This window comes from Eublepharis macularius, chromosome 19 (genome assembly GCF_028583425.1).
Source record: "Eublepharis macularius isolate TG4126 chromosome 19, MPM_Emac_v1.0, whole genome shotgun sequence".
Classification (NCBI taxonomy): domain Eukaryota; kingdom Metazoa; phylum Chordata; class Lepidosauria; order Squamata; family Eublepharidae; genus Eublepharis; species Eublepharis macularius.
In genome coordinates this window covers 1,480,567-1,492,839 of record NC_072808.1, presented here as the reverse complement: position 1 = coordinate 1,492,839, position 12,273 = coordinate 1,480,567, and the positions used below count along the sequence as shown (strand labels likewise).

The 12,273-nt window shown below is 47.0% G+C and overlaps 1 protein-coding gene across 1 annotated transcript in view; it reads right to left on the bottom strand.

Annotated features, from left to right (window-relative positions):
* The window catches only part of LMBR1L (limb development membrane protein 1 like), a 44,297-nt gene that overhangs the window by 6,278 nt on the left and 25,746 nt on the right, over positions 1 to 12,273 (bottom strand). Inside the window, exons 5-12 of the mRNA XM_055003464.1 lie at positions 11,276 to 11,379; positions 11,053 to 11,179; positions 8,995 to 9,063; positions 7,062 to 7,126; positions 5,188 to 5,263; positions 4,917 to 4,997; positions 3,332 to 3,408; positions 942 to 1,019 (exon numbers count right to left, since the gene is read on the bottom strand). Of these exons, the coding sequence (XP_054859439.1) occupies positions 942 to 1,019; positions 3,332 to 3,408; positions 4,917 to 4,997; positions 5,188 to 5,263; positions 7,062 to 7,126; positions 8,995 to 9,063; positions 11,053 to 11,179; positions 11,276 to 11,379 (677 nt within the window). The remainder of the gene's footprint in view (positions 1 to 941; positions 1,020 to 3,331; positions 3,409 to 4,916; positions 4,998 to 5,187; positions 5,264 to 7,061; positions 7,127 to 8,994; positions 9,064 to 11,052; positions 11,180 to 11,275; positions 11,380 to 12,273) is intronic.

The following is a 12,273-nucleotide window of genomic DNA, read 5'->3' as shown; positions in this document are numbered from 1 at the left end:
TCTCAGAATGGAGTATATGCTGACCTGGATATTTACACGTACACGTACTGTTAGCAAAACCACTGCTTGTAGTTTAAATTTGTTGTTTGGGACCACCTCTCCCCATATGTTCCCCGGAGGTGGCTTTGATCAGCTAATAAGCAGTCGCTGATGGTCCCTGGCCTCTACCAGAGCCAGGGCCTTCTCAGTCCTGGCTCCGACGTGGTGGAACTCTCTGTCTGAGGAGACTAGGGCCTGGGGGGATTGGTTATCTTTCTGCCGGGCCTGCAAGACGGAGATGTTCCGCCAGGCATTGGGTGGGGGCTAGGCTGTCCTCTCGCCGGCCATGCCACTGAAGACCGTCCACCACCCATGCAGGAGCTCATAAAGTGTGACGCAGGGCATGATGCAAGAGCCAAGCCCTGCGTCTAAAATGCTGTATTTCAATATTTATACCTGCCATTTGAGAAATTTGCACACGGAAATTTGCACATTATTCCATGTGCACATGCATATGGAATAATGCTTTAAATGTCTGTTTATAATGTTTTTATTGTTTTAAACTGTATGTTATAAATTGTATGCTGTTGCACCGCCCTGAGCCCATCCGACGGGGAGGGGTGGTCTAGAAAGGGAATAAATAAATAAGCTTTAAATTTTTGTTTTTTATAAATAAAGCCAATGCTGGTCTCTGCTATTGATTCTAACTGGCTGCACCTTTCTACTTTTATCTATGTGGAAAAAATAAAGTGTTTAGAAACATTAAGACTTCAGTCCTAAGGACATTTTCCTGGAGGTAAGAAGCACTGAATAAAATGGGACTGATGACTGAGTAAACCTGTTCAGGACTGCTTCCTGAGCAGCCCAGCAGGCTCACCCAGTAGGTCTGGCCCAAAGAAATAACTGGGCTGGAAAAAAACTGCAGTTGACGCATCAGGTAGGAAGACCACAGCCTCTCTCACCTGGATTCCGCGGGGCATTGCTGCATCGTCCAACAACAGCTCCAAGACGTGGAAACAGACTACAAGGACAGAGAGACCCTAAAAGCAGAGGCGGGGAAGAAAGATTAAAAAAAACAGCACACCCATTAAGCACGGCATCTAAAAGCCGTTTGACGCACCTCCAGAACTCGATTCTCAAGCAAGCAGTTCTGCTTACAATACTGCAATACAGACTCATCCTTCAGGGACACACAAGGGAGTATACGAGCGGCTAAACTGAACCCGGTTCTCAGTCTTCTTTCACTCAAAGATCTGTACTTTGGACAATATTCCGGGCTGTGTTTTTGTGATGTCTTTTGAAAGTTTTGGAGTGCCTGTCTCCTGCAGCTGAGCAGCTTCCCTGCCCAAGGCAAAATGTGGGATGCGATAACCTTTTTTTTTACCTATTTGACCAGCTTTATTGACACAGCCCTGTAACAAGAGATCTTGTAATTCATAGAATGACGTGAAACTCCTCTCTGTTCAGAGCGTCCGCACAGCCAGTTCCCAGGAGGCACGTACCATTTACAGTGTGCAGCAGGATTTGAGTCCAGTGGCACCTTAGAGACTAACAAGGTTTTCAGGGTGTCTGCTGGTCTCTAAGGTGCCACTGGACTCAAATCTTGCACTTTGGTGGCCAATACGGCCACCTACTTGTAACCATTTACAGTGTGATGTTCTTTAGCATTTTGGAGATACTATTTATGGTATGTCTGCTCTTCTCATTCATAGCTACATAATTCGGTACATCTGTTAGTTTATATGACTTTAGACATGGATTAGAGATGTTGACAGAAGGCAGGACCATCAGGCAGCCAAACTGAAACCTCCATATTCCACGGAAGCTAACTGCCAGGATCTGGGGACCAAGAATGGCCCTCAACCATATCTCCTTTCCTATGCATATTAAAACATGGAGGTTCCATATATTCCTATCATCATCACCGTCATCGTCATCTCTCCCTCTCCTTTCTTTCTTTCACTGGATTTCTATTCGGCCCTCCCTGCTCAGGCCGGCTCGCATCATTTAAAACACGGTAACAACAATAAATACAACAATCCATAAAATTCATAAAACGTTTAAAAATCTTAGTTAATTAACATAATAGAATAAATATCAAGATGGCAGCAACCACGATAGAGCTATTTGCTTAGCTTCACTTGGATAAAACCTGTAGGCAATACCGGTGTAATTTCCAGATGCAATTAAATTTTTAAAACAGGGCGGTGGTAAAACATCTAATGGGGAGGGATTAAATCATTCCTCCACTCCCTCCCCCTACACTGCCGGCGGACGCCTAGCCCAGCCTCAGCCATATGCTTGGCAGAACATCTAAGCACTTCTTTAACCATCTCCCTGCTACCACCACCAGCTCCTCCCTGCAAAGGAGCCAGTCTACTTACATTATGCAACATGGGAAGGTTTAGACTAGTGGTTTTCTCACTATATGCACGGGAAGCCCTTCCGTGCTCCTCAGAAACCTTTCGCAGCTCTTGAATGAGAAGAGCAAGAGCATCGGCGTGCTCATCACTCACACCGGGGCAGCTGAGAGAGATCATGGAGAAGGTCCCAGGTTACATCTGCAGCTCATGCAGAAAGATGGAGAAACCAAAACAGGTCTGGGCTAAGGCTACATGTGGAATGAGTCTCTCAGAGCCAAGCTACAAGTGATGCCTGACACAGGTTGGACACTTGTCAGCTTCCCTCAAGTTTTGATGGGAAATGTAGGCAGCTTGGCGGAATGTTGAACAAGTGACAGTTGAAACGTCTGTTGGACAGCAGTCGGAGAGCCAAGCTGCAAGACCAGGACACCTACATTTCCCATCAAAACTTGAGGGAAGCTGACAAGTGTCCAACTAGTGTCAGGCGTCACTTGTAGTTTGGCTCTCATCCATCTGCAGACATGGGGAGCAAACTGGGGCCCTCTGTGCTGGAAGGCTGAAAACAGCTAATTTAAACTGTTTTCCCAACTTCAGAAAGCTGACAATGATGCGGCTTAAGAACGGTTTACAGCACAGCGACTAAATTTTGGGGAAGATTGGCTGCCAGTCCTGGATTTATCACTCGTGAGATAAATCCGAGCAAACCGTATCCAACTGATCCTTTCCGTATTTAGGATATTGTTTTTAACTTCTAATGTTCTTCTATAGTTGAACGTAGTTGTATCCAACCTGTGTTATTTGCATGTTACTTATTGTTGTTTGTTGAACTGTTATTTGTTGTTGTCGTTGATTTTGTTATAAAACATAAAAACCACCTTCATAAATAAATTTTTTTGTTTTAAAAAAAAGACTGGTTTACAGCACAGCATCATCATACTGCAAACCCGCTGCCCTTGACAGCATCTCCTTCCCCCAGCCCCGATGCTTACCGTCAGAGAGAGCAGAGAGAGCATGGCCAGTGGGTAGCCCAGGTTCCTCTGCCACGCCGAGGCCTTCCGACGTGTCTCTGTCAAAAAGCACACGCGCAAGAAGAGCTGAGTCACTTGGGACGTTTAACTTGGAAGTTCTTACATGTTTATTCCATCCTCTCTTGTCAACGTGATCATCAAGCTCCCCGCCGATGGAGCAGCACTGCCTACCAAACTGCACACTAACAAACACTGGAACCAGTTCTGGCCTTCCTCTAATTCGCTGGAACGGGAGGTGCTTCAGAGGCACCTAGGAGGCATCCTCTTTGTGGCTGCATTCATGGGGCGACGCTTGGCCTGGAACCTCCCAACATTGTGGGGTCAGCCTCGGCTCCCATGTCTGAGCCTGGCACAGCAGCCATTCGGAGGTGGCGCCCACTACCCGTTTTCAAAATTCCAAAAGTGCGCACAGGTACAACAGTTTGGCAACTCCTGCAATACATTATAGGATCTTGTCTCTTCCCCCCCAAAGCAAAACTGATCTATCAATACACAGGAACTAGAATTTCGTGATTGGGTCCTGCACAATTGATTCAAACGACCTGGGAAATCTGTTTTGCAATTAAGGAGAGAAACGTTAGGTGCCGAGGCAGGCGCAGGACGACAGAAGCGGCCCTCGTAGAGACAGGCAGCCAAGCAAGACTACTCAAGACTAGTCGCTGATCACTAGACATCCTTTTCTACCCTTTATCTTCAAGACGTGATCAAGCGCCATACCTTTTCCATGCATCCCTCACAGTGAAGAGATGAGCCCCTGTGGGTTCCTTATCTCTTATGAATCCCCTCAGATACTCCAGAAAGGTTGAGCGGCGTGGTATCATGACTGACAGGGAATTTCTTTTAATGATTTGATTAGTTTATCATCTTATCTATGTTGCAAGCCGCCTGGAATGCTTTAATCGAACAAACGGAAGGTTGGGAACAAAGGAGTTTTTTTGCCCTCCTCAGTCATGGACCTAGTTAGGGAACTTTCCCCTTCAGGAAGCCTGTTTTGCCCACTGTTGCTTAAAACTTTATGAGAAAGGCCTCTTTCAAAAGGCTTTTAGAAAAGCGCAAAGATGTTTTTCATCTGTGCCAGCTTATAGTTTTGACCTGTGAATTCTCCAACCCCAAATCTCTAGAAACACCAGATAGAAACAGAAATCAGTAAATAAATCATAACATCACATTGAACAGAGAGACCGAAGGTGATATGAATACGGTACGTAGAATCCAGCATTCTGACAATCTTAGAATTCATTTTTTAAAAAGAAGTAAGTTTATATCCCTCATAGCTAGGAAACACGAGGGATGTGTTTGGTGATAAAAGGTTTTCCCTGTCCCCCTCCGTACTCACTCACCCCTTGGCTTAGCAGAAATGACACCATAAACTTTCTTGGAGCAGAACTGTAATTTGGGGGCATAGAGCATATACAGTCTCGGCTACAGAAAGTAAAGATGTACTTCAATACAGCAAATCCAAGGATGGGGGATTCCAGAATTGCACAGCTGTACATTAACACACCTATTTGGCATGCACGTTCTGTCTCTCTCCTCGCCCCCTTACCCAGTGTTATCCTGTGTGTGTGGATTGCCAGATATTGTTGTCTCAGCAAGTCCATGTCGAAGCTGAGCCAGCAGCTTTTCCCTGCACAATACACAAAGGGGAAAAAACACATCAATCTCCCATGGATGAGCCTCCATACGCACTTCCGACGAGCCTCAGTCTGAAGGCACTAAAGCGGAGCCAGCTTAACGTTATACCAACCCCAGATACAGGAATTTCTGGCAAGGCACACCCAACTCTCAGTTCAGTCCAACGGCAGCGAGACACTCACCAGAGTTGATCTTGAGCGAAATGGCCATTTCCTCGAACACTGTGCAGTTCAGCTGCTCGTCTAGATCTTCCAGAAGCTGAAAAGAAGGGAACGCACACAAGGCACTGAGCAATCAAGAGCCCAGACAGACCCTGGCTATGCATCAGCTTCCTTTACTCCCTCCTTTAAAAGACAACTTTCCAGCACAGTCAAAGGTATGACCGAGAGCAAGATTTCCTGCATCATTTCTTCGTATTACTAGCCAAAATATTAGGGTCAAGTCAAGAGATAACTGAGAAAAAGCCTCATCCACTTAAAAGCCTATTAAAATGCCCTAAACTGGTACAGGGTGCAGATGCAGACATGAAGAAAAATCATGTTTCTAGTCCTTGGGATTTCCCAGGTAAGCTTGGCAGTGTGCAGGCAATTACATTCCCAAAACTGTGAGTGATGTAAAACGCCACAACCACTCAGGAATATACCGAGGCTCATCTTAAACAAAAGGATAACTTTATTCGGAATAAACCAATAAAAGAATACAAGGCCAACCAGAATCCTTCAAAGCAGCTTGCCTAGCCACCTTACCCAAGCCATTAAAAAAACTAGTCTGGCACACCTGACTATTACCGTACTTCAAAAACCTTACAGCACAGTCTGGTCATGAAAGAAAGGGGACAGTCAGTCAGTCAATTCACTGAATACCTTTTGACTTACTCAGAAGTGTCTATGCACCGAAACAAATAAAGAATATACCTAGCAATCTTCCTTAACGAGCATACGCGTTTACACCTCCAGATCAAGCCTATTACCGTAATAGTATCCACAACTCCTATATGATTAAAATAATTTGGAAATGCTTTTGGATAAGTGCAAGCCAGTTTACGTACTCATGAGCCACCTCATATGTTTATAACCTGAGAGGTACAGAAGTGGGTCAAGTTAAATATATGGGTGATCTCTGCTTATGAAACTTTGCCTATATATACACTCTGATGATTTAAAACACTCACACTGCAAGACAATAAAGGTGTTTCAGAGATGGCACATCAAAGGCTTGGCCTAACTGTATTTATGTAAATTGAAAAGTTGTACTCTGCCCTGAGCCTGCCTGGAGGGGAGGGCGGACTAAAAATCTAATATAATAAATAATAATAAATACATAAATCTTTTCCACCCTTTCTACCCATGGCTGACATTATCCCACCAGAAACTGGCTTGGATGCCACCAAGCATTTCCACCGGAGGAAGGGGGAGTGACTGTGGCCAATTCCCCCCATCCTGTTCCACCAGGAACAGCACGGAGGGTACTTGGGGCTGGAGCAGGAAGTGGGAGGCGGGGAAAGTCGGCTCCGCTGACGGAAACTCCGCTGACAGAAACTACTTCCTGTCAGTGGGATCCAAGTCTCAGGCCCGTCTTCAAGCTTATTTCCGTAGCACAAAGCCTACAAATCCTGCTCTCTTGATATTTAAAAAGGAACCCGGAGTGATACTTCCGAATTTAAACGCCATGGAACTACTGTGTGGCAACGCCTTTGAGGGGCAACACACTGGCACGGCAGACTCTGCAATTCCCCACAATGACTCCCTTAGATACCCACCACTGTGCTGAGCTTGAACTGCAACCAGCTCCACGGCACCTTTCCTCGGGCCTCCCACTGGAGGAGCTGGGGATGGTGCCCTTCTTCCAGTTCCCTCACACATATTTACAGCCTTGCCTTCACTCTCGGACCACCCGGCAGGGCCTCAACCACCCTGGCGTGCTGCTCCCCAATTCTCCCCGCTCCCCAATTCCTATCTAAATAATCCTTTATTAACAAGATTATCTTCCTTCCCTGGCTGTTCCCTTTCCCTCTGTACCGGGCCTGGAAAATGCTAAAAACCGCCTCCAGTCTTACCCTGGGCTTCACCAGTAGCGTCCCTGTGACGGTGAACATACGTGACAGGCCGAAGGGTGTGCACACTGTGGGGAGGTCAGAAAGGAAAAAAGTTAACAAGCGACATGGTGTAAATCCGTAACGCTGACAGCCAGGAGATGGCGGCAGTCTCGACTCGCAAGCAGCTCGCATGGGAAGCAGATGCCTCCGTTTGTTCTGCCACAGGGCCCTTCCCTTTCGGTTGCGCAAGGCCAGAGACAGGACATCTCCTGGCAACTGGCGAAATCCTGGGGATCCAGCTGCCTACAAAAGCCCTCCCCCCCCTGCAGTACATCAAGTCTCTGGCACTGGATTCTTCAAACCAAGGAGAGATGCTGCCGACGCCGATGCTCCCCCAGCACCATGCCGTTTGAGTCCATAAAGAATTAATTGTAGGAAACTTAAGCACAACCTGTCCTGCCAAGAGACAGCGCGGTGTGAAAGATACATGCAGTCTGGCAGAAACTCGAGCGAGGCTGCCCAAGCCTCCATAATAATACTAATTTAGCTTGAGGCAAAAGAGCTGGTCGTTTCCCAAACAGCTGGGATCTCTTGACAGCAATTTCACCCATTAGTCTGATAAGCAGCCGTAACTCAAACACAGACGGGAGAAGCCAGGCGACAGGGAGGCTTTTCCCCGTAATTCACTGATAGCCTATTCCTTTATCCCATGAAAAGCAGTTATTGGTACCACTGGCCAGTTTACTATGTTAAGAAACCCACTCTAAACAAACTAAGCAGTTATCTTCCTTTCTAAATAGCCGATATCTAACCACGTGGCCAGAAATTCCTCCAAGAGGAACAAAAAGAAGGCTGTTGGCCTGGCGTTTCTCCAGGTGATAACGGAACTAACCGTGCAATCCAAAGCAGAGTACATCCTTCTACATCCAATGAAGGCAGCAGGCTTACAAGAGGGCAACTTTGCTTAGGACTGTATGGTAAATGATCTGCCAGGCCCCCACTCATGACATCTGTGCAAAAACCACAGGGCGAGCACCCTTGAGCCAGTGTGGCAGAACAGTGAATGCCTGGGCTAAGAAATCCCCACTCAAGTCGCTTGGGTCAATCTCACCTCTCCTCTCTTAAACTATGTATGCTGCCCCAAGCTCCTAAGAAAAGGAAGGAACACGCAACAGGCAGAATGGAAGCCAAAGGACTTCAGAAAACCAGCCACCAAAGAATCAGAGATCAAAGGTCAAAGTGCGCCCTATTCAAACCTGAAAACATCTCCAACTCCTAAACAAAAGATGTCAGATCAGATCAAAAACAGAAGCAGTCCAGTGAAGTTCGAGAGAGGTAGGGAGAGAGACTGGCTTTAATATTATTTGGTCTATTTTGATAAAAGTACAGCCTGGAAACCACCTTTGCTGTGTAGGCACACACACACCCCTCCCAAATAGACGGGCACACAATTTTCATCCAACACATGGATTTGTTTTTGAACAAGCCTTTTGTGTGTTGCACCAAGGCAGGGGAGCTGGCTGGTCTGTTTTTCTTAGAGATTAAATGTACAACGAGTTAGAAACGAGGAGGTAGAAATAGATCGAGATGGGTAGCTGTGTTAATCTGTCTGTAGCAGCAGAAAAGAGCAAGAGTCCAGTAGCACCTCTAAGACTCACAAAATTTGTGATAGGGTGTGAGCTTTCATGTGCCACAGCTCACTTCTTCAGTTTGTCAGTAGCAGAGGAAAAGAGCAAGAGTCCAGTAGCACCTCTAAGACTCACAAAATTTGTGATAGGGTGTGAACTTTCGTGATTCAAAGCATGCTGAGGATGTGAGCCTAGATACTCCTAATACACAATTGCACCACACAGGCTAATTGTATCCCTAACACTGCTATCAGGCTTTGGGGCCTAGCATGCCACTCACCCTTCCCCCCCCAGAGCCCCTCTCAACAAGGGATTGGCTGACTTACACAACAGCAGCAGCACACCAAACAGGGAGATGCACGAATAGAGGTAGGGGAGATAATACTCCCATAGGTCTGTGGAAGAAAGACAGGCGATTAAAGAAAACTGGAAGGGGATTTATTTCAGAGTGTTGTGTGTGCCAGTTCAAACCACTCCCCCCCCCCCTTCAGCCAATAACCTCACACAGATTTAGGACACCAAGACAGTGATCTATAAGATCAAGAGAGTTAATACAAACACCCCTTCAGAATTACATTTCCCAGGATACATGGCACCTGACAAGCCTGACTGACAGGCCAGGCCAGTCAGATCTCACTGTAATACAAACACCTCAAGAATGAAATCACACTTTTGCTATGCAGGGCTTTTTTTCTGGGGAAAGAGGTGGTGGAACTCAGTGGGTTGCCCTCGGAGAAAATGGTCACATGGCCGGTGGCCCCGCCCCCTGATCTCCAGGCAGAGGGGAGTTGAGATTGCCCTCTGCACCGCTCCAGAGGCACGGGGGGCAATCTAAACTCCCCTCTGTCTGGAGATCAGGGGGCGGGGCCACCGGCCATGTGACCATTTTCAAGAGGTTCCGGAACTCCGTTCCGCCGCGTTCCAGCTGGAAAAAAGCCCTGTTGCTATGGGTTCGAAATGCTTCTGGGAAGTAACAAGGTTAAAATCTTAACTGCAAAGTGAAAACAAGAGAAAGTGTTTATAGTTAAAAAGCACTTTCTCGCCTCACCACAAGATCGAACTGACCTGTGGTTCAATCTCTACAGTTAAGGAGAAAGAATCCGCCTGCCGAGGCAAATTTGCCTCTTGTGTGGGAGGTCCAGTTTCAGTAATGCTCACATAGGATTTTAGGAGAGGGGTTCTCAGGAAAAAAAAAACCCTTAACAGAAACACGTTTCTAACCCAGGCATGGCCAGTGGAGACCAAGAGGCAATGAGACCAAGTCCAGGGCCCTTCTCGGCAACTCAGAGCACAGGCCGATCTTGAGGCGCCTCTCCCCGTTTAGGCTGCTGGTGATTCTTTACTAGAAGCACAGGCCAGGAACCCAAACTTCCAGCCCATTCTTCCACTACACAGATAGTTTCCCCCGGGTCAATACTTGAGTCTCACTCAGGAGAGCAATCACCAAGGAGTCAAGGCTCCCAGCGTCGTCCCTCTGCCTTTTTCCTCAAGCACTGTCTCACAATTTCCAAGGAAAACAGACCCAGGAGAGCCACTTAGTATAACACGTAGGCTTTTTCTGCGCTTCTGAAGCCCACAGGGGCCTTGCAAGGATGCTCAAAACACTCTGCCAAATTCTGTACAGTCCAAAAAGATTTTGATCCATAGTACCACGAGGGCGAGCGCGAGCGCGAGCGCGAGCGCGAGCGCGAGCGCGAGAAAGAAAGAAAGAAAGAAAGAAAGAAAGAAAGAAAGAAAGAAAGAAAGAAAGAAAGAAAGAAAGAAAGAAAGAAAGAAAGAAAGAAAGAAAGAAAGAAAAAGAGCCAACCCTCAGCCAAACCCCTTAAACCACTAACTCTTGCAGCCGGCTGCTACGGGCTGGTGATCTATTGTCCAGCTTGAGATTTTTACCCAGTCTTCATGAGCCTGATTTCTGGAATTTCTCTTGGGAGCCAGGGATAGTGTCCGCAGCCCACCGCCTCACCACTCCCACACCACCAATGCACATCCCCATTTGAATCTGCAGCTAGGCTGTCCCAAAGTAGCTTAATTCAGCTTTTGCTGGAAGGCTTTTGAGGAAGCAGGTTTGTTGCTCAGTCACTAGGGAAGCCGGAGTTTTGCTTACATGCTAAATTCCAGGCTTGAGGCACCCGATTCTGTTTCAGCCTAAGTGGGCGTATTAAAAATAATTGAAAAGCTTGTGAAAGGGGATTAGAAATAGTCTTAAGACGCATGCTGTGTTTTTCTGGCCAACGATTTTTTTTTGCATATGCATTAGGCCGCATGGCCTTCAGTTACTGCAGGCAAGAGAGGGACCCCTATGCATGTTTATTCATTCACAGGCCTGCAGTCTCCTCTCCTCTTTAGAGGCATCAACAATGGGAAGACTGGAAAATGCAACTCACCGTAGAGAGATTCCCTGCTGGCTGCGTCGTTGTCCACAATCGCTGATGCTACCCAGACCATCCCCAACACCAACAAGGTCAGCAACAGGAGCACCACGAAGGTCTCGTATACACGGGCCATGATGCCCTGGGGAGACAAAGGAGGCAGAAGGGACCGTGCTGCTTCAAGGCGGAAGACAGACAGAATTCAGACGGGGATGCGTGTCAGGGGGACTGCTGGTACCTTCTTTGATCCGGCAAAGCCTTCGGCTTCAGTGAAGAAATAGGCAAATGGCATGAGGAAGACGAGGGAGAGGTTGGAGAAGAGGAAAACCAGATTCCAGAGCCCTGCAAGGGAGGAGACAGAGAGAGGATGATTTGAGCAAAGGCGGAATCTCTGCACATCTAGTGCCTGCCAAGCGTTTTTAGAAAGTGGGCTTAGCCAGTTGAGGGGTTTGCCCTGGAGGGTTGCTGATCCGTTTTTTAAAGATGCTTCAGCAACAGCGGTCGCCACAGCACAACAACCTTCACTATGTTACGTTGGGTGTTCATTTTAAAAGGCGTTCTGCTAGACAGAGATTCTACCTGAAATACTGAAGTTACTCGAATCTTGCTCTACGAGAGTTATGTATAAACGTACTGCCTGAACAGTAGAGTCCAGTAGCACCTTTAAGACTAACCAACTTTATTGTAGCATAAGCTTTCGAGAACCACAGCACTCTTCGTCAGATGCCTCTGATGAAGGGAGCTGTGGTTCTCGAAAGCTTATGCCACAATAAAGTTGGTTAGTCTTAAAAGGTGCTACTGGGCTCTTTACTGTTTTGCAACTACAGACTAACACGGGTAACTCCTCTGGATCTTACTCCCTGACATTTTTAGCTGGTTTCGCATCCAGTGGCCGCTTTGTGGTTGCGCCAACCACCCTGGGCCAGTATCCCAAGGGTGCTTGCAAGGTGGAAAAGTTTAGGGACATCTAATGTGATTAGTAGAGGAAGACTGAAGCTCAGGGGCCAGTGAGGAGCAACAATATAGAGCAGCAAAGCCAAAACTGGAGACAGACAGGGTATTCTGAAGAATTCTGTTATCTCTTACAGCACTTTTCATTTTTAACGCTTGCCTGAGCAGCCACAGGGACTAGAAGCTTGTCCTTCTCAGGACACAAAGAACCTGGCGGATGCATTAGACACCAGTTGTGCTATTTCCACTAGCATGGACTGCATGCTATAAATGACATCCCTGGCT